Source organism: Manacus vitellinus, unplaced genomic scaffold (genome assembly GCF_001715985.3).
Source record: "Manacus vitellinus isolate BGI_N305 unplaced genomic scaffold, ASM171598v3 scaffold_0_pilon, whole genome shotgun sequence".
Taxonomy (NCBI): Eukaryota; Metazoa; Chordata; class Aves; order Passeriformes; family Pipridae; genus Manacus; species Manacus vitellinus.
In genome coordinates, this window is record NW_021938789.1 from 57,696,853 (window position 1) to 57,721,619 (window position 24,767).

At 37.7% G+C, this 24,767-nt stretch overlaps 1 protein-coding gene across 1 annotated transcript in view; it reads right to left on the reverse strand.

The window, feature by feature from the left end:
- INPP4B (inositol polyphosphate-4-phosphatase type II B) overlaps positions 1 to 24,528 on the reverse strand; it is a 268,967-nt gene extending 244,439 nt beyond the window's left edge. The window contains exons 1-2 of the mRNA XM_018074089.2: positions 24,417 to 24,528; positions 21,632 to 21,690 (exon numbers count right to left, since the gene is read on the reverse strand). Coding sequence (XP_017929578.1) covers positions 21,632 to 21,690; positions 24,417 to 24,528 — 171 coding nt within the window. The remainder of the gene's footprint in view (positions 1 to 21,631; positions 21,691 to 24,416) is intronic.
- Between the last annotated feature and the right edge of the window lie 239 nt (positions 24,529 to 24,767).

A 24,767-nucleotide genomic window follows, 5' to 3' on the forward strand; every position in this document is an offset into this window, starting at 1 on the left:
CACGATGTTTCTAATGTTTAGATGAAAACCAAAATTTCTGAGGGAGAACTGAAAAACAGCTCAACACAGAACCTTCACATAACTAAAGAGGTTGCTATTCCATATGTTTCCTACTTGAGGGAAACAGCTCAAGGCTCCAGAGCAAGGGAAAGGTCAGGTCTTCCAAAGATGTGCAGGAGGGCTACTGCAGAGGCCTCACCTTCCCAGGACACCTTCAACCTTGCCCCACCTCAGAGAAACTTCAGGCCACGCAATCCAGCTCCTTGGAAGACCTCAAAGCAAACATCTGCCTTTCTCCCAGACAGCAACAGCCAAACAACCCTCCTCCTGCACTGCCTGCACGGATTAGTCTTAGCCCAAAGATACATCTGGGATAACACTCACTAAACTTTAAATTATGAGACTGATTGAATAAGATGGACAAGACTAGTACTACATAAATTTGAAATTTTTTATTTGGGAAGTCATAGGGAAAAAGAAAAAAAAAAAAAGAAAAACTGGAAACCCTGCACACTTGCTCTCTGCAGTCCTTGCCTTCTGGTCATGAAAAAAAGCATAATTATGTGATGCTTACCCAGCCTCCATGGAAGTAAAACAAACACAACAGAAAACAAGCAGAATGCAATTGCATTTATACTGCAGAAAACATCAGCACCTTGAGTTTTGTGGCTAAAATGGCAGAACTGTGTTAAAATTCTGCTCATATGTTTTGAAACAGCAATACCTTTAAATTTCTGAACAAGTTTCCTTTATTGAAAATTAAATTTAGGAGTCCACTAAACTTGAGGTCCATCAGCTTTACAGTTACTATTAAGAAGTGTAGATTTAATTCCATGGCCTGTATTTAAACTGAAGGAAACTCAAGAGACTGCTGTCAATAAGTCAACCCAAGTCACAGCAAATTCTAGCACTAAGGTCACTGCTGATGCACACAGAATTTGCATCCTTTAAGCAGCAAAAAAGAATGCAGTAGTTTTGTAGCTGTAGCCCAATATATCTTCAATTTCAAATATTAAGAAATGCTCTACTTATTGTAGAACTTGGCTGGCATTGTAAGATAAGCTACTGATTTAGTTGGTTTGCTGAAAAATCATTAGGCTCAAAAGGTTAAATGGGTGTTAAATTAGGAGCAGATTGTTAAAATTTGATTTAGGAGGCACAGTATTTCTTATTGCATGGTGAACAATGAGTGGGTGTTAAAGTCATTCAATCTCTTGAACAACTTGTCAGTAGATGGCAAAAGCAATCACAGTTTGTTAACTGAATCATTTTAATGTTTTCCATCCTTACAACACCCTTTCTAAGATACATAAAATATTTCCCACATAAAGTAAATAATAACTTACTTTAATAATGTGGCAAGGTATTAGTTCATTATAGTAGTTACTAGTTTTTCTGTCTTGATGAATAGTTGGAGATAATTATAACATACAACAGTAAGAGTCACAAAATATGTCAGGTTTAATGGCTTCCTAAAAATTGCAGCATAATACTGATAGGCCTAGTAACACAAAAAATGCCAGTACAAAACAAGAAATGAATACAGCTCATGCAGAAAAAGGTGTTGGGATGAAAATGTAGGAACTGGACAAGACATGAACACAAAAAGAAAGGGGAAAATAAAAATAGGAGGCAGATGGAGAATTGGGATTTTCATACAAAGAAAGAAGAAAAAACTACCTCTCTCTCAATAAACAGGAAAGAAAAACAACAGAAAGATTAAAAGAATGAAACTGTAAGACACAAAAAGATCTGACTAAACTAAACTACATTAAATCACAGATGAGGCAACTAGACTAAAAGAACAGTTGAAACAGATATTATCCCTACAACAATTTGACACAAATGAAGCCCAAGGAAAGGGTTAAATAACTTATATACCAGGGTAAAAATCCAGTTTGAAGCATTCAGGAAACACAGAACCCTGGCATCTGAAAAAAGGGATCATCAGTCCAACATGTCACATACTGCCAAGTGCTTTCCACATAGAATGCACATTCCCTTTGGAGCTCCTCAGGCTTAGAGCCTTGGACAGAGGGCTCTGGAACTGTAACACTTCATAAGCAGCTCCTCCTCTCAGGCCATTTAATGAAAGCAAGTCCACACAAGGCAAACCACATTTCCAACTCTCACTTACACAAATCAGGAAGAAAATGAGAAAACAATATACAGCATCTGCCATAATTCCAATTTCTTTTTTTTTTTAAGAGTACTACAATGAAGAAATAATTACAGCAGTTGCTGCTCCAAAGCTCTGATCATCAGATTCTGGACAGCAGGATCAAACTGGTACAGAGAATACAACCTATTCACCAAATCAGACCCAACTCAACTACAGTTTATGCAGTTTCTTAAGAACAAAAGGTCACTCACATCTACTGAGAAAGTCAGTGTGCAGAGGGCAAAGCTATTACAAGAGACAGCAGGTGCCCTGCTACAGGTGAGGGAAAAGAACCACGGAAGGTAAAGCACATGCTGTGCACTTCGAAAAAGCACCTCTTGAGACATAATTGCACATATATTCCAATTCCAACTTCAGCAAGCAAAGAATCCATAAAAAGGATTTCAATATTTTCTTTTATATTCATCACCTTCCAAGCTGCTGTATTCTCTAGGCACCTTTCTTCACTGACCCTTACTGACCCTCTTTCCCTATGTTTTACATTAACCAACACTATTCCATTCGTGTTCCTCCCAACAAAACATTTTCTAAGTATCCAGTAGTCATGATTGCTGTTAGAGCATGATTTAGCAGTGTTTTCATCTCCCATTTGGGAATCTCAGCTGCTGAAGGAGCACTTCCATCAGCTGCTGCAAACAAATATCTGAAATAATACTTACACTGGTATTCTTGTAACCATCATAATTAAGCACTGTCAAGGTAGCTCAGTTCTATTTTACATTTCTTTCTTCTCCTGGAGGATGTTACCCCACCTTGCTGTTGGGAGATTGCAATGAAAGATCTTTTTCTCAAGCCAGTGAGATCATAAAGCAGGACTGTAAATGTTTTATAGTACACTTTCCCCTCAAGAAAAACCCAAACCCCACAACAGAATTTATCACTACTGCCATTAATAGGCCTAAAAACTTGTCCTGAAAATTTACAAAATAATCCTCTGAGATGTCCCTGATCTATCCAGTCAAAGATACCAGATTCTTAGCTTGACATAAAAACCTGTCTTTTTAATAATTTCAATATTCATGTTGTTCTTGCCTCATTTTGATTAGCCATCTCTCTCACTTATCCTCAATACACTCAATATAATAAAGCACACTGAATTTTATCTTTCAGTTCAGTACATATTTTTAATCTTCATAAATACATTCAGCACACACTTTGTTTTCCAATTTCCGTTGCTTTATCACTGAGTCTTATCCTTGAAGAAATAACCTCAATTCTATTATTTTATCAGTTTTATGCTATTTGAAAACCAGTGTTTTAATGATGTCTTTCATCCAGTTAGTTCATTCTCTAATTTTATCACGTTTTGTACTATTTGGACATTTTTTCCCACTGAAGAGAATACTTAACATTCTTAGTTTGCAAATGCTATGTGCACATCTCACTCATCTAAGAAATCAATGTAACACACAGAAATGCTAAGTTTAAATTTGAATTATCTCTAATATGCCATATACTAAAGGCATAACCCTAAAAACCTTAAGTCCACAGTACTCTCACTGAAGTCAAAATGAATGACATTTGGGAATATTTTGGGAAGCCTTACACATTATCTGCCTCTCAGTTATTCTAACCTACATTACTGGTAGAGAAATATTAAATTACATACAAAGTGTAAGCTGGATATACTGCTGACCTGAAGTTATTAAATAAAAATAAACAGATATTCTTTGATATAGAATTTCAATTAATAAAGCAAGGTGAACTGTACTACAAAACTTTCATCTTCAGTAAGGCTACAAGGAAACATAACTGCATATCAACACACATCTCAACCACAAAATCTAATGTCACCAAAAAGGAAGGAATATTATTTTTGGCACCATGCACAATTCCAAATAAAATTCATAATAAATTTCCCAGGTTGCATTTGCTGAACTTGGTTATCATTCTGCTCTGTAACTTGAAACAATTACACTAACATACACTATTCATTTTAAAATTTCTGAACAGAAAAAGTATATCGACACTGACTGCAGGATAAAGATGCCTAAATTATGCCTTTGGAGAGCTTTGCTTAAGCAGAAATGTTTGCTTAATGGAAAGTTAACCTGAACCAAACTTGAAAAAAATCTAAGTTTGCTTAATCTATATTAACTTTGAATAATATCATATCCCCTTTTGCATAACAGAGACTACCCAAACAGTCAGTATTATGGAATTCCAAAAGCATACTTATTCTTTAAATAAAAATTAAAAATGCATTTTTTGTTTCTTAAAGTCTTTAAGTCTTATTTGAAATACAAAGGATACTTTCTGAATGAAGGAATTTTCAGTTACTACCGAAAAAATTCTTTTCTTCACACCTATGGGCTTTTGAATCTCATTCCACCAGGTCTCAGCACACAGGGTTTTAAGAACTATGGAAAAATTTCCCAATATTGTTCTCAGAGTAATAAAATCTCCAAGTGATTATTGAATTCAAGGGACATGTCTTTGTCTTCCTTCATGGAGAACCTGAAGCAATTTAAGGAAGCTGACTGAGGTAGCTACATGGCTAGCTAGTGCTTGACAAATGATATTCCATTTAAAGACTTCTCATTGAGACCTTTTTCTTTTCTCTTTTTTTTTTAATTAAAGGAGGAATCAGATGCAGAAGATCTCACCGTGATGGCAAATCCTGTAGAACTGTTGTGAGAGAAGTTGAGAGAACAATCTTGACTTCTCTTCCCATTTCTAATGTGTGTTTGCAGAGACGCACACAAATGCACAGTGAAATGGCCATCGTGCTGCTCACATTTGACATTCTGTGTTAAGGAACTGGAAATTGTTAGGAAGCAGTTCACCTTGACTTCCTTCTAGAAGTACAAGTGCATCAGAAGAGTTGATCAGAATTAAGGCTTTGTTACAATTGCTGGTCTGGAGAAAGCAAAACACCTCATTAAGATGGTCTGGTAAGTTCTAGGTAGAGTCCAAGGTTTCCCTGGGTCTTGACAGGTAGTCAGGCCTAAGACCAACACTATCTACGGCTTTCAGATCTCACATTACAAGAAACAGGCAGAAAGAGTTGCCCAAGGCAAAAATAAATGAATAAATAATTTTTTTTAAAATAAATAATTTAAAAAAATATACAACAAACCCACTCAAAAAACCCCCCAAACAGGCCACAAACACCCCTTATACCCAGACACCTGAATCTTCCAAGAAAAAGAAAATTCTATGTACTTTTTTCCTTTTGTTACCAGTTAACAGATAGTACTGCATTTATTCCAGTTTTATGAAACATCTCACTCTAAAATTCTACTCCTTCCCCAACTGTAAATGTTTGCTCTATTACTGAACTTGAAGATGTTCATATTTCAGGGCGGGAGAAGAAAAAAAGGAAAAGTCTTGCCTCTAATTTCAGTCTTTTTCTTTTTAATTCGAAATGGAAAAGGTCATTTACAACAAAAAAATACTGGGGATATATTAATGCAAGGGAATGAATCAAAATGGGAACACCTGACTCTGAACATTTCTAAAGTTTAATTTATTTTAAACCACTGCCAAAAAGTAACATTTTTTCCCTTGACATCATTCTCCAATTCATACTTAAGTATGTCTTTTATAATTCTGAAAGGCGTAACAGCCAGCAATCCATCAAAATGAGAGCTGCAGTTTCAGATATTCCATTTTCCTATTTTATAACCCACAACAATATTATTTAATAGGCAAGAGCTGGCTTCCTTCAACAGTCTTCTATTCACTTTGGATCAGAAAATACATATTCCTGTACAAGTAGAACCTTTGAGTATTTACAGTTTTGGAACTCCTGCAAGACTGGAAAGAAAGGAGAAGGAGCCAGCAACATTTCAGAACAATACTTCATTGAGCAGATGTTTCAAAAAGTTCTGTATTTCACTGGTTGTTATAAGGAAAAAAAAAAAAACAAACAACCCACCCTGCTGTTCTGAAAAACAATAAATATTTAGAAATTGCCCTTGGGGACAACTTTAAGCAATAAACAAAGATCACATACAAGACTCAATACTAAGCCTTTTTGCTTTTAGCTGCACAACTCTAAAAGTCTCTCCTAACTTTAACATAATAGGTTCCTATCTTTAGATAGGCAAAGTTTTAATACATTTTAAAAGTGGACAGTGATATTTTAGTATTCCCATAACAATGGAGAGAAGACAGCAGTCACAGTTTAGGTAGTGTCTAGCACCAGGACAGAAGACTATAATCATCTTTTAGGGGTGGGAGCTCCTTTCTGACAAGAGGCAAGAAGGACACAGAGAGGAATAACAGTGTTAAAGTGGGGAAAGGCAGAATTCAGTGCAAAACTGCCTTATCTTTATTGGCCTCTTCCATGAGACAGAGAGACAGGAGAGGCACATGAAGTGATACATCTGTTACAGCAGGGTCAACCAGACAATCCTCATTCAGGATAAGCAGGGGGAGATGAAGATCATGGAAGCACAATTCCCATCCCTTTAATCTGAATTTCTAGCATACATAAGCTCACTTCTGTTGATTACTTATTTTACCCTGCACTGTTGACATACAAATCATGCTGCTTTCTTCATGGAAAGGAAGACCTTGCTTTTAGGTTATGTTTTCCTACACAGTGAGTAGGGAACAATGTTTTAAAATGTGCAACCATAAATATTTGGCTTAGGAATACAGCTGAGCAATGAAGTGATCCCTATAGAGTCTTTCAATTTTGAGCCTTACACTCAAAAATCACCTTCTAAAAAGAAGGTGGAGAATAAGGCATAGAATTAAAAAAACAACTGAGTGCACAATTAAGAACTCAATTTAACAAATTAATTGTAGTTCTACCTCATCCTCAATTTATCTACTTCATATAATTTAAAACACATACTCAAAACCTCTTTTGAAAAAGATTTCGAAGAATATTCCTCCATTCAACAAAATACCACTTGTAAAATATTGTAGAATGGGGTTGAAAACATTCAAATCACACCAAAAAAATGCAAAAAATTATGCAAAAAAAATCAATATATGCAAAAAAAGATTTGGATTTCCTGTTATTTAAAAGGCAGCTAAAGAAACTGCTCTGAAGAATATTTCCAGATCCTTTCAAGTTTTGGAAAATGACAAACTCATTAGCATTAGCTGGTCAGACACTTATCCAACTTATTTCCAGCACCAAGAAGGAGGAAACTGAAAACATTTCCCTCTAAACTGAACTAAGTCTGAATTAAGTTTTCAAATGTGAAAATAGAGCCTGAAAGCATAGACAGTTCACAGATTAACCAAAAAAATTTGCATCTGCTATGGATTGGGGTGGTAGAGGAGCACAGACATTCAGAAAAAAAAAACAAATCAGATTCTCCATGAATAAAGTAAATTAAAAGTAAAAGGCAAATAACGCATTCCTGCCCATGATACTCTTGATCCTGGTCTCACACTGCTTCAAGAGTTCATTCAACTTGGCTGAACACCAAAATAATGTATCACTGACTAAAAAAAGGACACGTTATCAAATAATGTGTCCATCCTGCCTTTTTGCTAGCAATTTTATCCAGGGCAGGAGTGGGCAGGCACAAGGGAACATGACCTATTATTTCACAGAGTAGAAAGACCTGTTGTTCCCAACAGAGACATTCAGCACATTTCAGGTATGAATCTACTTAAAAAGACCAGCATGTGAGACTAAAGCTGTCAATAGGGACAGAAATACAATACACCAGTGGATCAGAATGGAACATCTACGTATCTCTTGAAGTTTTTTATTCTCTGTCTTCAACTATTTTCACTTTTAAAAAAGAAAATAGTTGCATTTCCTTATAGCTCCATGTATCTGAAAGAATTAATCAGCTTATTCATAAGCTTTGGATTTGCTAGAAATGGCCATACACGGCTATTAAAACCACGTTCAGCAAAGTGTAATATATCATAGATTTGATAAAACCCAGACCAAGGAACACTGATTACTTAGCAGATTATTGATCAAAAAGTCTTCTTCCTCAAACACAGAAAATCTCATCAGTAAAAACTGATTGTACACTGTATTTATTTCTCTAAAATTCATTCCAAAATGCCAAACAGGTTGGCCTCACTGAATCCAATTATGCCCTTGGACTGCATTGACATTAATCCTCAAAATGTCCCATTAGAGTTTAAGTCTTTTTATTCAACCTTTCTCTCTATCTGGGAGATATCCATAAAAATCAAAAGACTGTGCCAGCTAAAAAGCAGTTCCACCCACTAATTTTGAAATGGTGGTGTGTTCCTGGCTATTTAAATGATTTTATTTTTTTCTCCTTCCATTTCAGCTTTGGAGCCCACCAACAAACCTACTCCATCCAAAGAACTCCTGCAAAAAAGGAGACGGATTGAACAGTTGCAGGTTCTTCATAATCACTGGTACATCTGCTCAGCAAAGCAGTGCTGCTGCATCCCATAATCCCTACTGCAACGAAATCAAACCCTCTAAAGCGGGTAGGACACAGGAGCTTGTCACTCAGACACCGTGCTGTGGTGGGATCTGCAATGCACTTAACAGAAATAGAATTAATTGCAATCCTCCAAAGAGCTGATCCATTAGCACCAGTGTGTTGGGCTGTGAGAAGAAGGAGACATCATGGGTAATGCTGAGGCATATCTCCTCTCATGGGAATACTTCAGAAGGTTTTTATATTAGGAAAGCTTTTATACCCTTCTGAAACAGTACATAGACATCCATTTTTGTTTCAGGAGCTTTTGTGTCTCACATTTGTTCTACTCTTTATAAATATTTCTCTAAAGAAAAGGTCAGTGGCAAAAGTCTACAGATACAGTCAATATCAGGCAGACATTTCAAACAGCCGAGACAAGCCGAAGTCTAAGAACTCGAGTAAGCCTAGAATAAACTAAAGGCCAGATGCATGTGATTAAAAAAAATCCAAAACAACAACAAACCACCACACACAAAGAAAAAAAACCCAAACACTGAAAACCACACAAAACAAAAATATACCACCAAAAGAAACTAAGAAACCAACAAGGTGTTAACACTTAATAAAAATTCTGGCTAAAAAATTAAAAAACAAGCAAACAAAAAACTAATCAAAAAACTAATCAAAAAACCAAAAGCAAACAAACAAAAGTCCCGCATAACCAAGTTCTCCCAGTCCTAGCAATTCTTTTAATGTATAAGATCTACCATTGTTTTCTTCTTTCCATAAAAGAAAGTAGAGCATGCCAGCTACAGATGGTTTTCCCCACCTTCCACTTCTTCAGAACTTCTATTAAATAGCTACAAGAAAGCTCTAACTATCATCAAGCGCAAGCTTTTGATTAATCTGGGTAATATTTTCAGTTTTCAAAGAAGTTACCCTAAAAAATTAAAGTTAGGTTAATATCTTAGCCAATCCCTGCTTATGGCTACTATTAGTAATCTTCCACAAGCAGGGACACAATAGTAGGTTTCAAATCTTTCTAAAGAAGAACTACACTGTACTGGACAAATGGGTAGAAATTATAAAACAAAATAAAATAAAAGAAAGCTATAAAAATAAAAGAATAAGAATGCAAAGAGTTAACAGGTTTTGTAAGAAGTCACACGTCACAAACCTGCTAGAATAATCAGAAGCACTGCTGTAGCACGCATTAACTGTCTTTTAAAAAATGTTTACAAGGTCCTTGACCAATTGCTTGGAAAAATTACACTGCAAAGGCATAAAAGGGAAGCATCTTCTATTAATAGATGCCCAGGAACAACGATGTGTGTAGTAAGGTGATAATATTTTCTAATGCCAACAGAAGACTCTAACCTAAAACTGAAGGTAAAGCTATAGGATCTCAGTATTGCCACCAATCAAGTGATAAAATATTAAGTGAAATTTAGTTTTATAAGGGCAAACTGTACACATTTGGCAAAACACAACTACTTTTACAACATTGGACTTAAAATTAGCTGTCATCACTCTGCACATAAGATCTGGCAGCACTGTGGAAAATTCAGCTCAGTTCTAAGAATTGGTCAGAAAAAGAATGGGAATAGTAAAATAGTGCTGAAGCATGGCTGCCCTTTATGCTCCTTAGCTGATCTCCTCTTTCTCATGGTATCAAGATGGCACAAAGAAGTCACCCTTCATCCCTAAGGCAACCAGGTCATGGCATCTGGGGGACAGTTAGGTCCTCAAGAGAAGTAAAATAGCCCCTCCCTGAGGAGGCACCTTCCAGCAGCCATGAAGTACATCCTAAGTCAACCCCAATCAGAAGATAAAAAAAAAAAACAAAAACAAAAACAATCTTTAAGCTTCACTTCCTTGAGATCACACTGCTCTCAAACTTGAGAGCCAGTGCAGTAGCAAGCACTAGCTAGTGAGGATCACCTGGGATGCAATTTAAAGAGCAGCACCCTGATGTATGTATATATATGCACAGCCCATCTCCCTCCTACTAAATACAACCCTCACTAATAAGTATATGGTGGGGAAAGCACAGACTAACCAGAAGAGCTTCTTTAATGGTATATTGGGCTTCACCCATGAGTTCCTTGGGCTGGCTGCCATCAATCACTTTGCAGCTGCAAGATGTCTCTAGCTGTTCATAGACTCCTCTGGCTTCCCTTCTTCACTCATCATCCAGCTCATAAAAGTCTAAACCGAGGTTAATCAGCAGCCCCTGGCTTTAAAATCCTGCTTTGGGCCAAGAATAAAAGCAAGTTTTGCCCTCAGTGAATTACTTCAGTAGAGTGTTTTTCCTTAGGATTAGTTAACATTATAATGTAAGATGTTCATTTGGCTGGTAACCTAAAACTATTATCTGAAGAGATTGCTGCTGCCATCTACTGACAGCTTCCTTTACAAATAAAATTTAAAGTAACTTTAACAGAGGTTATATTCTAAAATGAGACAAACTGATGCAATAGAAAAGCCCAGTTTGTACAAACGGGCAGCCAGGTGACATTATCTATTCAACAGCATAATGGAACACAAATAATACTTGATATCAGGTACAGATCCCTTACAGTGAAGGAAGAGTTTAGCAACAGTAACCTGACAAACTAGTGTATCACCTTAAACAGAAAAAATGTGATGCAAGCAATTGGGTTTTGAGATGGTTTATTTTTGTTAGTTTCTTTTTTTAAATAAAAGGTGGAGAGCTCTTCCTTTGACTACTGATCACTCAGCACTAAAGAAATGTAGGTATACTATTGAAAGATTAACTTTTAACTTTCTTTCACTGCATATTCTCTTATGAGTAATATCCCAATTCAGATTAACATAATCAAATGTGCCAATTCTGTGCTTGGTTTGATACAGTTTTATCTTCCTCAGGGGTTCTTCACTGGAATGCATTGTGAAGTGAAACAGTTTCATAGGCCAAGCAGCTCTTCTACAGTGGATACCAACTTCAAAACACAAACCAAAACATTTCCATGATTCTCTTAAGTGCAGATTTGCAGACTGCAGCAGGAGCCATCTCTTAATGCAGTAATAATACACTGGTATTATTAGCCTTCCTCCATCCCTAGATTTCTGTCATGTGTTAAGAGCTAATAGTCAATGAGATAAATGCCAGGTATTTTAGTTGCCATGTACTCAGCTACAGACTGCTACACATTTTCTACTCAGTGCTTGCACACAGCATTTCAAAGGCTCTTTTGTTTAGCCGTCAGGTCTCCTCTAGCCCAAACCAGGCAGCTGTTACAGTCATCTCTAAAAACCATAGCTTGCATTGCAAAAACTGTCATCCAAGTCTCCCAAAATAGCTATGGAAGCTAACAGAGTCCTGATCTTGTAAACTTATCTCAAATAGTGAATGCATGCTCAGTCCCAGGACTCTCTCAGCAGTCAGGCAAGAAGCTGCTCAACAAAAACATCTGCCAGACCCCACAGCTCTTTGAGAACCAGCAGAGATTTCACTGCTGCACCAAGCAGAGCAAGAGCCAGTGAACTAAGACAGAACCACATGGGGATGCTCTGTAACCTTTTGTTAAATACAGTTATCCACACAATTATCTAGTCTAAACAAGACTGGTGCTTGATTACCATCAATTATGTAATTGCAACATACACAGTTCCACATATTATGCAATCACAGCACACCGATTGCTGCAGGAACAGCAGAGAACACAAACAACTATTTACAAAAATTAGACCTAGTTAATTCTATTAGATAACACTTACAAATTCAGGGATTTGCTCAGATTAAAAATTTATATATATCACCAGAGGGTTTACGAATGCAGATGAGGGATCGCAACACTCTATGATATTATCCACTGAACAGATACAGACCATGGATGTTAAACCACAAAAAAGGCAGAGTTTACACACTACAGACATGTCAGCCCACATCAGGCTACATGAGAGCCAATGAACATTAAAATAAAATGGAATTGTCATTGTGAACTTCTTGCAAGAATTATATGAAAAAAGATTTGTAAAGGCAGAATTTAGGGGAAGACAATGAGATTACACTTTTTAGTTAGTGTCTTGTTTTAGTACTTCCTTGCTGGTTTTACAAGTCTATGAACACATCTGCTATGTGCTGGACACAGATCAGAATCAGAAGAACTTTAAGCAAAGCTTAAATGAAGAACGACAAGTAGGAGACTGGGGAAAATCTTCACAGTGAAAACAAAGACCTTACAAAAGGAAGGACTCAAGAGTTTGATGCAAAGGAAAAAGTAATGGTCAAAAAAAGAGCTAGGAAAATGATTTTTGCAAGAGCTCTAATGGATATAACCAAATGTCTTCTTTCTCAAGAACAGGAGAAGAATATTTCAGTCAATGAAAGCACAAAATTAGATTATCCCAGTCCAGACTTCTAGGTGATACAGAGCTGGAAAGAGAAGTCTATCTTAAAAAGAATCTACAAAACACACAGATAGCCAGAACACAAATACTTAGAAACACACTCCTGTTGAAAGCAATGCTAAAAACGGTACAAGTAGCAGGAAGTGAAGTGATGTTTGCATCAGCCATCAAAAGCAATGGGGGGAAGAATTTGACAGGAAAGATTAAGCAGCTGTTTGATTCCCACTGAAATTGAATTCATGGCTAAATGCACAGGAAGAGGTCTCTGAAAGGCAAGATGAAAGTGTAGTTTGGACAAACAGGTATTGAAGCAGGTCTAGATGCAGTTTAGTACTGAAGAATACACAGTTCTAAGTTACATTTTAAAGTTACATATTCTCATATATGCTTCAACTCTAAGTACTGCACAGCATTAACCCCTCAAAAGAATAAAATCAACAGAAGTTGAGAATGACTAGGAAAAAGCAGAGTCACAGTCAGAGGGTGAGCTACTGTTGGAAGTGACAGTCCCATGAACAAGAGATGCTTCTTAGCTCTCATTTAGAAGAGGTTATTCTAAGATTAGTAAAAGACTGTTCTGTAGAGTGCAAGGGATAGCAACAGGACCAGGCAGGATACTGGGATGAAAAGGCAATGGGTAACACTGTAAACAAAGTAGCAACAGACTTAAGATATCAAATAGAGTAATGGGCACAGCTGGGCAAGCAGGCAGGTCAAGGACAGATAGGCACAAAGAAAGGAAGGAGTAAAGCATGCTTACACCATAAAAAAAGCTAAAGCAGCAGAAAACATGGAACAAATTAAGCAAGAGATGAGAGCAGACACAGAAGAAAACCGGGAGGCAAAATGGATTATCAAAGCAAGCATAGATTATATGAAAGGTCTGACTCTAACAGCAGTGGAAAGGAAGAGAAGGGTTTCACTATATGGAGAGCAAGTCAGTAACATATGTAGGCAGAAAGGAGAAGCAGCAAGATAAGGGAGGGAATCAGTAGAGCTTGATAGGATCCTGTTAAGATGGGAAAAGAGAGATATAAAGTCTTTCAGTTCATAGTAAATATAGGAGCAAATAATTATTGTCATTGCTCAATGGTTACACATTGCATTTTGCAGTACTGTTTGGAAAGCAGACTGCAATGACAGACCTTAGTGGTACTGCACAGACTCTCAGTAACAAAAGCTCAGTGTGCCCTTCCTACCCCAAGCAGACATGGCATTCTGGTGTCACGGCTTACAGGGGCCTGCAGGACTCCTAAAACATCTGAGTCTGGGCCAGCACTACAACTGCTGCAGAGGAACAGCTACTAAGGCAACCAAGGGTAATACTTGTCTACTGTCTGCCCCAACTATTCCAGACAACTTAATGCTCCCCACACTACCTCTTCACGAGCAGTGTGAAGACAGCACCTTCCTCCCTCCTAACACTGCATTGGCATTATGTACATCATGCTTAAGGCTGGAGTTCACAGCATTCAGCTAGCACAGAGTTCTCTGCATAGCACTTTTCTCCCAATCTAATATGGCTGAAACCACCCCAAAATCTTGAAAAAAAAAAATCTACTACTTAAATTAAGGCATGCAAAAAAATAAGCATTCAAAAATGCCTTCACAGTATAACATAAGGGGCAACACAACTGGTTATTTAAAAAAAAAAAAAGACCCAGCATAAGTAAGGGACTCTAAACATAAACAAGATATCTCACTGGTCTGAATGCCTGACTACAGTAACAGGACACAATACACTAAGGTACGTTAAAAATCCGCAGGGCAACATCCCTTCTCTCAACACAACCAAATTCATTTGAGTTCTTCACCAAACACTGCCTGATGTTTACATATATATGCATATCTATACATGCATATGCACATTGTTATATGTATAATCATTCCAACAGTAAGAGGACAACTCACATCTCAATTAAAAGCAGGCAGAAGCACAGGTGATGCTGGGGCTGAGAATGCTCAGAAACACACTGAGACTCCTGAACCAAACACACTGAGACTCCTGAACCAAACACACTGAGACTCCTGAACCAAACACACTGAGACTCCTGAACCATGCAAGGGCTGATACGGCTTCTAGATCTGCCTGTGCCACAGTTTTGTAATTTTTCCCCTTTCTTCTCCATCTAGCACACTTCCTACCATAAATCAAAATCTTACCAACACAGTAAAAACATATTTCATCGAAACTTACAGATGCAGATTCACTAAGCTGCTTCTCAGCACACAGATACTGCAGCACACAGTCATAACTAATATCAGACATGTAGTATATAGCCAAAAAACTCCAAATCAGCAATCACATTCAATCCCAAAGCAATGCTACGTGGTGCAGCAACAACTTATTCGGCTGTTCAGACTTTAAACAGACACAGAGCACGCTCTAGAAAATTAGAATTGTTGCTGAAAAAAATGGTTTATAATAAGTCCCTCCTTAGCCACAAGGGACACACTTATTTCAAGATGTTCTGCAGAGATCACTGACCTACAGAATGCTAAAGCACACACACACAGAAACTGCATATTCCAACAGACCAGAAAAGGCTGCACAGCTTCAAGATATATAAAGCAATCTCATTCTAAGAATATTTAAAAGATACCAAATTCGAAAGAAAAATACTAAAACTCCACAGCTATGCTGAAATGCTGAAAATACGTTGTGCATGCCTGCTTGATGCAAATAAGATTCATTGATACATTCTCACATTTTTATGGCAGAACTTACATACAGCTATGCCATGCAAACCTGAGTAACATTTTCACAGCTGAGCCTCACATCAGAGCCTCAGAAATATGTCATTATTCTACTATTTTACCTTGCATGTGATTCTCTGGTTATTGATTTATGAGTCAATCTGAAATCTTACTTTCAGGCTTTTCTTGCCACATTACACTTGTGATAAATGCTATAACAACATAATTTATGTTAAGCTTTCACAAACATTACAGGAAAGCTTGTGATTACTGACAGCACAATCATTTAGGTTTGCTCATTAAACATGTCTACATAATCTTAAGCTTAACATAGTTAAGGCCACAGATTGGGTCTCTGAATCTGTGGGTCTACAAAAAAAAAAAAAAATCTTTGTTTCTGCACCCAAAACCTTTGTTTTTGCTTAAATTGCCCTTATCTTGATTCACAAGTTTTTACTTCATCTTATTTTCTTCTCCACGTTCTGCCAAAGAAGGGAATGATAAGTAACTTGGGTAGGCAACTGGTGTTCAGCCAAGCTCAACCTTCAGTATAAATCCCTTGAATTTAGGGTGTCAGGAAACAAGCATGTATTACAGTACAAATGTAGCATAAAAGTTTGCTACCACAACACTGTTTAGAGGAGAAAAAAAAAAAGATGCCTTTATAATTTTATGTGTGAAATATGACTGATAATTTAAAATCCTTTCAGTGTTCACAGCAGCTTTTATTTTCATTTTCAATACGGTCATCCATAAACTAAATTCCTTTCCTTCTACATGATAATTTTTAAAAATCAATACATCACAAAAGTCTTAAAAGGCAACTTTTCACACACAAAAGCAGAATGAGTTTATTGAGCCAGTGCATGGACAAACTGACCTGCCAGATTGGAATGGTTACCTTCATGGGATCACTAAACCACAAGCTAAGCAAGATTTACACAATAGACACTAATGACTCTCCTAGGGAATCCACTAGAAGCTATTGATCAAAAATCCATTTTTAAATAAATTCCTAAATACATATTCAAAAATAAGCAGGAATGTCAAAATGTTTACTCAGGAGAACATAATGGGCCCTCTGGAGCTATTACTGAAATGCAAAAGCATAATTGTACTTTTTAGTGTATCTTTTTGTGTGTAGACTGCAAAGTAATTTACAAATCTGGTTAAGTATCAGCACTACTATTTGGGAATATTAGTTTAAACATTAGGGAAAATGAACCATAGATGGGTTAGATAGCTTCTTTCTTTACATCAGTAGCAATCACTCTGAATTCACCCATATATGGTAAACAACGGTTTAGGCTGAAATCCAGCCTTGAATGGGCATGAGGATTAAAACAGACTGTGAAAGGTCAAAGTAATATGTTTATTTCTTTACTGGAAAGAAAAATTATTCTGAAGGACCTATGAACAGTAAACAACAAGGAAACGACATAACATGACAAAAATATGCACTGTTCTCTTGTTTCGGGTTGTTTTTTGTTGATTTTGGTTTTTCAAAAAAATGATTGCTATAAATTCTGACCTGTAATTAAAACAAAAACAATTAGACAATATTGCAATCCTCAAAGAGATCCAAAACTTCTAATCCAAAGTGCCCTCCTATGCTAATGAAAAAAGGCACATAAGTACCTAATACTTATTACACACATTAGCAACTGTTGCTGAGCAATCTTTCTCCCTGTTTCCCACTCAAAATGAGTTCTGGGAGGAAGCACCTACCAGGCTGGAATTGGGTAGAATCTAAGTAAATAAGGAAACCCGCAGAGCAAATAATTTAAGTGAGGCACATAACATTGTCTAGTTCCAAAATCCTATTTTGGACTAGGATGCGTAAGAATTGCTCCACGATTAGCAAGTACAACGTCAAACTTTTTTCCAAAGGCCCTGTCACACCCCAGGTTCCCCAGCCCAGTCACACTGCCAGCCACGGCTTTAGGGAGCCCAGTTTCCAGTTCTGCCTTCAAAAGCAACATATACTGACCGTGTTCATAGGATGCAAATGCACACATCTCCCGCTTCCTGGGCAGTGGACACAAAGCCTACACGCTTTGTGTGGTCTGAGGACTTCACACAGGAAGGTATTAGCAATGTACAGCTCCCACAGGGGATTGTATCTGTGGCTGATTGACCTTGTCAGGCTAACACCCACCCATCTCCTCTATCACTCCCCTTCTGAACAGGACTGGGGGAGAAAATAAAATTTTAATGCTTGTGGGTCAAGATGAAGGCAGGGAGATCACTTGCCAACAACCATCACAGGCAAAACAGGTTCAACCCAGGGAAAATTAATTTAGCCTACTACAAACTAAAACAGATTTGGGTAGTAAGAAACAAAGACAAGAACTAAAGCAGCTTCCTCCAACCTTTTTCATTCCCAAGGCACAACTTCGCTCATTCATTCTCAACTCCTCTACCTCCTCTTCCACACCTCCCCAGTGGCACAGGGAAGACAGGGAATGGTTCCTCTCTTACACCCCTTCCCCCTCATGCTTTTCCCCTGCTCCAGCATGGAGTCCCTCCCATGGGCTACAGACATCAAATACCTGCTCCAGCATGGGTTCTCTCTGTGGGCTACAGTTGCCTTCAGAAGAACCTGCTCCAAGGTGGGCTGGCCATGGGCTGCAGATCATTCACAGCACATCCCAGTGCCCCAGCACGGTCTTCCCCACAGGCTGCAGGGGAATATCTGCTCCTGCACCTGGGGCAGATCCTTCTCCAACTTTGGGGCTGTTTCTCACATTTCCCAGGCAGCATTTTGCCCTTTCTTAAATACATCTTCCCAGAGGCACCACTTGCTGTGCTGATGGGCACAGCTGTGCCCCATGATGGGTCTGATGCAGAGCCCCTGACCTTTTCTAACAGAGGTCACTCCTGCAGACTTCTCACTACTATTACTCTGCCATCTACAATCAGTATAATATGGTAGGGAACCAATCTGGGGAGAGGGGGAAACAGCAAACAACAACAAAACTGCCTACCTACCCACACCTCAAAATACCACACCAAAGTCTGCAAAGGGAAAAAGTTTCACTATCAAATGCTGATTGTACCTCAGGCCTACAAATAGGTCTACTTAGTCCACTCCAAGTCCAAAATAACCAAGTCCACTGCTAGACCAAGGAAAATAAATGTCCTTAAGATGCCTAATAGGTCATTCTGCTGCATGCATATATGAAAAAGCGGAAGAATAAACCACATTTTCTCCCTGAACTGAAAATTTACTGCCATGCTACTTGGGATTTACAGCGCAGATAAGTCGGGAAGCATCCTTTGCAGTTTCATAGAGAAGATTCCTCTCATACAAGTAGCATAATTTATGTGCATTTGAACCAGAATGAGAGTCTGCCATTAAGCATTTGTACATGCAGACATGCACGTGGCTCTGACAGCAGTTAATGAATAGCAGCAAATCAGTCTTTGCTTCATGACAGTGACTTGTAGAGTTAATTGTTCAGCATTCCGATGAGTTTCCGAAACATCAAAATTACTTTTCTTCCATGTCAAGCCATAAGCCAAGCCAGATTTCAGCAACAAAAATAGGAACATGGTTTCCTCAGCGCTGTTTGGGGCACATCTTTCACACACCTCATTAGTAGCCTTGCTAAGTCAAGGAAAGAGCAGAAAATTGGCAACTATTCTTATTAAGGTGCCTAATAACTTTCATCATAAGACTATTTTTTGTTATTATACTGGCAACCTAGCTCCAAAAATTTAAACATAGGTGATTTCCATGTCAAGAATCTGCTTCAGGTGGGAAACCTGTTCATTTCCAGAATAAGGAAAGAAAAAAAAAAAAGGAAAAAAAAGTACAGGGTACACTGCCTTCTGTCCTCACAGCACACAAATTGCTGTGGTTTTACTTAGTATGCCTATAAATTGCATCTTTTGAAACATGGATATGAGATTCAAGACAGATCTGTCTTTGTCAAAGAAGCCATCCTTTATAATACCCAACAGATGAAGCCTCTGAAAATGACCATTTTACAAATTCCTAGGATATAAGCTGACTAGGAAGCGCTACATCATTTAGTTTGATTCATTGTAAGACATTGCCCTTTAATCACTCAGTGGTCTCTGTACTGAGCCTAGGAGGTTTTGACATTTTAAAACTAAGCACCCACTATATCTCACCACACTTGGGCTTCACTGGCCAATGATTCTGTGATCATATGCATTTGTCTGACTTCCATTTCCAAGTCTCTCTCTTACTGTGATCTCCCTAATTAAAGAAAGTACCTAATAAAATCACCTTTTGAAAACACTGACATTAATCGTGTCACCAGTCTTCTTTGATAAGCTAAAATTTGTCAAATCTCCTGGTTCCTTCCATAACTTGTGCAAATTTTGAAAACCTCTTTAAACGAGGAAACCAGAATAAGACGCAGTTTTCTAGCACTGACCTAAATGTAGAGTGAAAATCACCCATCTATTTAATCAGTTCAGTCAAACTATAACATTTCAAGGGGAATTCCCATTTATTTACTGCAAGCCTAAATAATTTCTGTAACAAGTCATTAATTGGTGTCTCACTCTCCAAGTTTCTCAAAATACAGCTTTCCATTTGAACAGCCTGAGTGGCCCTGGAGTGTTAGTTCATTTGCTGGTCCAACTGATACAGTCTCATTCCATCCATCTGTACTTCACCCTCACATTAAAAAAAGAAAGATTAAAAAAAAAAAACACCATATAGCACATGAAACTGAGTACCAATGCTCACTAAACTTTATAGTATAGTATAGTAACATTAATTCTCCAAGTTTGCAGAGCCAAACCGAAAGCTACACTTGATCTCCTCCTCCTCCTCTCTTCACAGTTGCAAAGTTGATCAAAATATTTCCTTAAACTGTTTTACAAAATGCCAAGGCTCCCGTGAAAATAGGACACTTGGAGGAACTCGGAGCATTTAGAAATTTAAAGCCCTTTACTAAAAATAGTTTCTGCAAGTCATAGAGAAGAATGTTAATGTACAAGGGTGTGACAAAGGGGTGGCCATGAACTTGCTGTCACCTCCATAAACTTGTCAGACCGTTTACCACCCAGGAGAATGCAGCTGTATGAAACTCAAGTCAGAGAAACTTTTACGTCACACCATCTCATTTTGTTTGCACACATATAGAAGTCTCTCACATGCTCCTGAACAGTGCTTTGAAAGCAAATACTGTTTCAGAAGTGTACCATATGTGCACATTCATCTCTGTAATAAAATAAGCCGCTATATCACACTGAAAAATCTTTCAAACAAAATATACAATCTACCAAGCAGTACAATTGTTTCCATCCAACTGCTGGTCCACACAGTATAAAAATAATCTGGAAGTCAGTTATAAAATACTTGCTGTGAACAGGTAAGCGTCTCAAGCCGCATCCTATTTCCTAATTCTTTACAATCCAGTGCTACTTTCAGGCAACTACAGGAGCAAGTCCATAATATCAGACAGAAAGAGTAAGAAAAACAGCAATTCCACACTTAGTGCTTGTTCATTCCAGAGGATGAGTGGCCTCAACTCCTAATAAAGCCAATGACAAATGAGGGCACTCAGCAGCTCCAGCATGTCAGGGTCAGACCCTATTTTAACAGGCCCTTCGTGTCAGGCATATAAATGCTTTTTACAGCACAGCAAGAGAAAATAATACCATTCTTTATAACAAATTTAGTTATAAAACCACACTAAAAAATTGTAGTAGGGGTCTGAAATTGCATCTTGAGCATTGTTACAATATCTTATTTAGCTGTGAGGTTTTGCTTTCGTTATTCCAGTGGATTTGGTGCAGTAATTCTGGATTTAGACCCATGTATGTTATGAGCAGACCCTTGCCATAGACTATTTATGATTCAGCAAAAGGATGTTGATATCATGAAAAATACCCAGTGTTACAAACAGCAAACAACAGATTTTTTTTCATCTTCACTCTTCTAATAATAGCGATTTATATTTTTTGTCCCTAAAAGCACAATGCCAATGTAGCTATCATGAAAAAGGATTACTCAAGTTCTCACATATTAGACTAGCACATCAAGAAAAGCAGTAGGAAAAAGAATTACCTTATTTTTCATTAGAAAAAGCAGATTTCCTTTCAGTCGGCACCATCTCTCCCTCGGTTCTGTATGCAAAGAAGTAAGAGATTAATAAAAACAACCCTTTGTCTTCACACATTAAATGCTTCTCAAAGAAGATGCATTAGTTATAAAGGTCAGAAAAGAAAATCATTAACAACCAAAAAAAAGTCAGCTTCACTCAGTGGCTGCCTATGTACAACATGCTGTTAAATGCCAAATAACTTCCCAGGTTTCTTCTACTCTGCAGCCGAGAGTATTGGTGACTGCAGCACACACTCAACGGTGTGTGCTCAGCTTTTCTCCCTTCTCCTCACACGGGAGCAGAAACAGGCACTTTAGCAGGGAACAGCTTTTGCTTCCATCATTTCAGGAGATCAAACATAATCCACGTTAAGACACAAAAACATTGGCTATTCCACTCAGATTAGAACATGCTAATCTGAATTCACAATTTTCAGAAGGTAAAAAAAAGTGAGTAAAATGAGACCTAAATATTTACTTGGGTATTACTATTCTACTACACTTTTTAAAAGGGCTTAACCAGTTGGAATAGCAATGTATTTTTGTGTACATAACACATGCAGGCATGTAATCAAACTTTTGAGAACAGGGAATGTTTCAGAACTTTAGGGTCAGTGAGTGGGTCAAAAAACTTGAAAAAGTTATTCTTCCATAGCCAAGTGATTTTTTAAACAACAGTTTCTTTAAATATGCTTGTATGTGTATCTGTAGGTACTTACGGATACCTAAACCTATTATAAACATATACAGATATAGATCTTATGGACAAATGTGGTGTCTTCAGAGATCATTTCTTAAAAGAGGAAGAAACATTTTTTACACAAGATGTACTCTTTTATATTTTGGAGAGGGCGTATCTCCAGGCAGCTGCCAACCTCGAACTGATGGGGAGCTGGAAGAACAGCTGTACCCTAAGGCCACGTTATTCTACATGTTGCCTCTGCAGAACTCTTGTACTTCCCTCAAAGCTGGTCACCACTAAAAACATTATATTGAGCAGGAGAACACCTTGGTACAGTCAATAAATAAATAAAATTCTCTTTTCCTCATCATAATTTCAATTAGGATGTTTTAATAAGCAACATTTGAAAATCAGAGTAGCTTTTTCCCCACAAGAAAGTGGAAGGTTTACAGTCAGTCAGAGGCACTGGGACTCATAGAATAACTGTGTTAAGTGACAACCTGGGTTTTTTGGGGTTATTTTTGAAAAGGAATTGAAGTTCTTGGATCTTTTCAGACCTACTAAAGTGCACAGACAATACAGAAAAGAAAATAATATAAATTGATGCACATCTACCAACTAAAAATCTAAACACAGTTATCAGATCCAAGTATGTTGCTTTACAGTACAAGAGTCTGCTAAGACTAAATTCCATCCCCCAGAACCCTGTGGGCATCAGAAGGAAGGAAAACTATCACATTGACACTGCAGCTTTTTCTGATAACAAGATATTTTTCTATATGCTTGGGAAAGTCACTACCTTGTAAGTGTGAAAAATAAGCAAGTTCAAAGATTAGTCAGACTAACGATGACAAGTCTGTCAGTGGGTAGGATACACAGTGGCCAGCATGCCTGGACAGAAATGACCCTTCTTCCCACAAGATCATCATATGATTGCTGGGAGCCAGAAGGATTTACTGGGCAACAGGAACATCTTACACATGCATAGAGTCTTAAACACTTTGCTAGAATCTGCAATCTGATCATAGCACAGATAACCTGTGATACTGAGCTACATAAAAATTTGGTCTCTCTCCAGTTAATGTAAGGTTTTTAGCAGTATTAGCAATATTATCACTCGACATAAAAAAAATTCAAAACATCCTCATAAACAGCAGATATTCACTGGGCAGGGTTTGATATGCTGCCTCCAATGAGTACACAGGGTGATAATCCTGTTGAGAAACCCCAAAGCAGACAGATGAGGATGCTCCCGAAAGCCCCTTGTCCAGGAAGTTTGCTGCACCATCCACAGGAAACTCTGCTATTTATCATAAGGAAATGTATATTGTGGTTTCACCAGGGCATGTACGAAATTTTCTGAAAATGTGGCAGAGAATTTGCTCAGCCTCTTACCATAATTGAGTCTGTGGTGGGTTTGGCTTTGTTTGGATTTTTTTCTAATAAAATAAAAGTAAACACAATCACAATGAAGATCAACTGGGACAAGTGAAAATAAAACATTTGCTGTTGCTGAAGTTATTGTGTTAGGACCGATTTTACAGCTAAGCATAAGCTATTTTCTAACAGCTACTGAGGGAACAGACACTTGTTCAAGCTTACTGGAAATTGAAAGACATTTAAAATATGATCATAAAAGCCTGAAGAAACCTGCAAAGGAGGTGGGAAGTGAGCCATGGAAAATCTATAATGATAAAAGAACACAGCTTTCAGAGGTGGAAGGGGTAAGTTCTGAGGAACTGGATAGCTAATCTTTTAAAACGTGGCAACTAGTGACTGGTGACTAGCAATCACTAGCAGAAAAAAACCCAATCTTTGTTTACAGGAAAAGAATAATAATGTTAAACTGTTTACTGTTTCCCAGGCACATGTCGAAGGGAACTTGAAAACTTGAGCAAATTAAAGAACTAAATTTAAGCTTCATTATTTAGAAAGGTATTCAGCACCACTCAAGCATCAGTAATGAAGAAAACTAAAAACAGGTATATGTGATTAGTGTAACTAAGCCAACAGCTGCAGAAAACATGCACGTCAACCATGAGATATTTCAGCACAAGTCATTGTTACCTATTAATTTTTCATCCCCAACCACTCTGCAAATCTTCAGTTTTCCTTCCTTGTCAAAACAACCTGATGGTTGCCTGGCCAGCAAAGCCAGATCTTTAGCATTGAACCTCATGGGGTTGCCAGGGAAGAGGATGAAGATGAGTAAGAGATGCAGAAGGACAATGAGGATACCAGGTAATGTGTTGAAGCTGAGCAAAATCTAGGCAGCGGATATGAAGGTCAACTGAAACATTAAAAACAAAACAAAAAAACACAAGATGCTGCTGTTTATTGTGATTTCCACTCTCTTGTGCACTCCAAACACTGTACTTTCTATTCCTAGTATGTGAGTGCTGTAAGTAATAGGGGAAA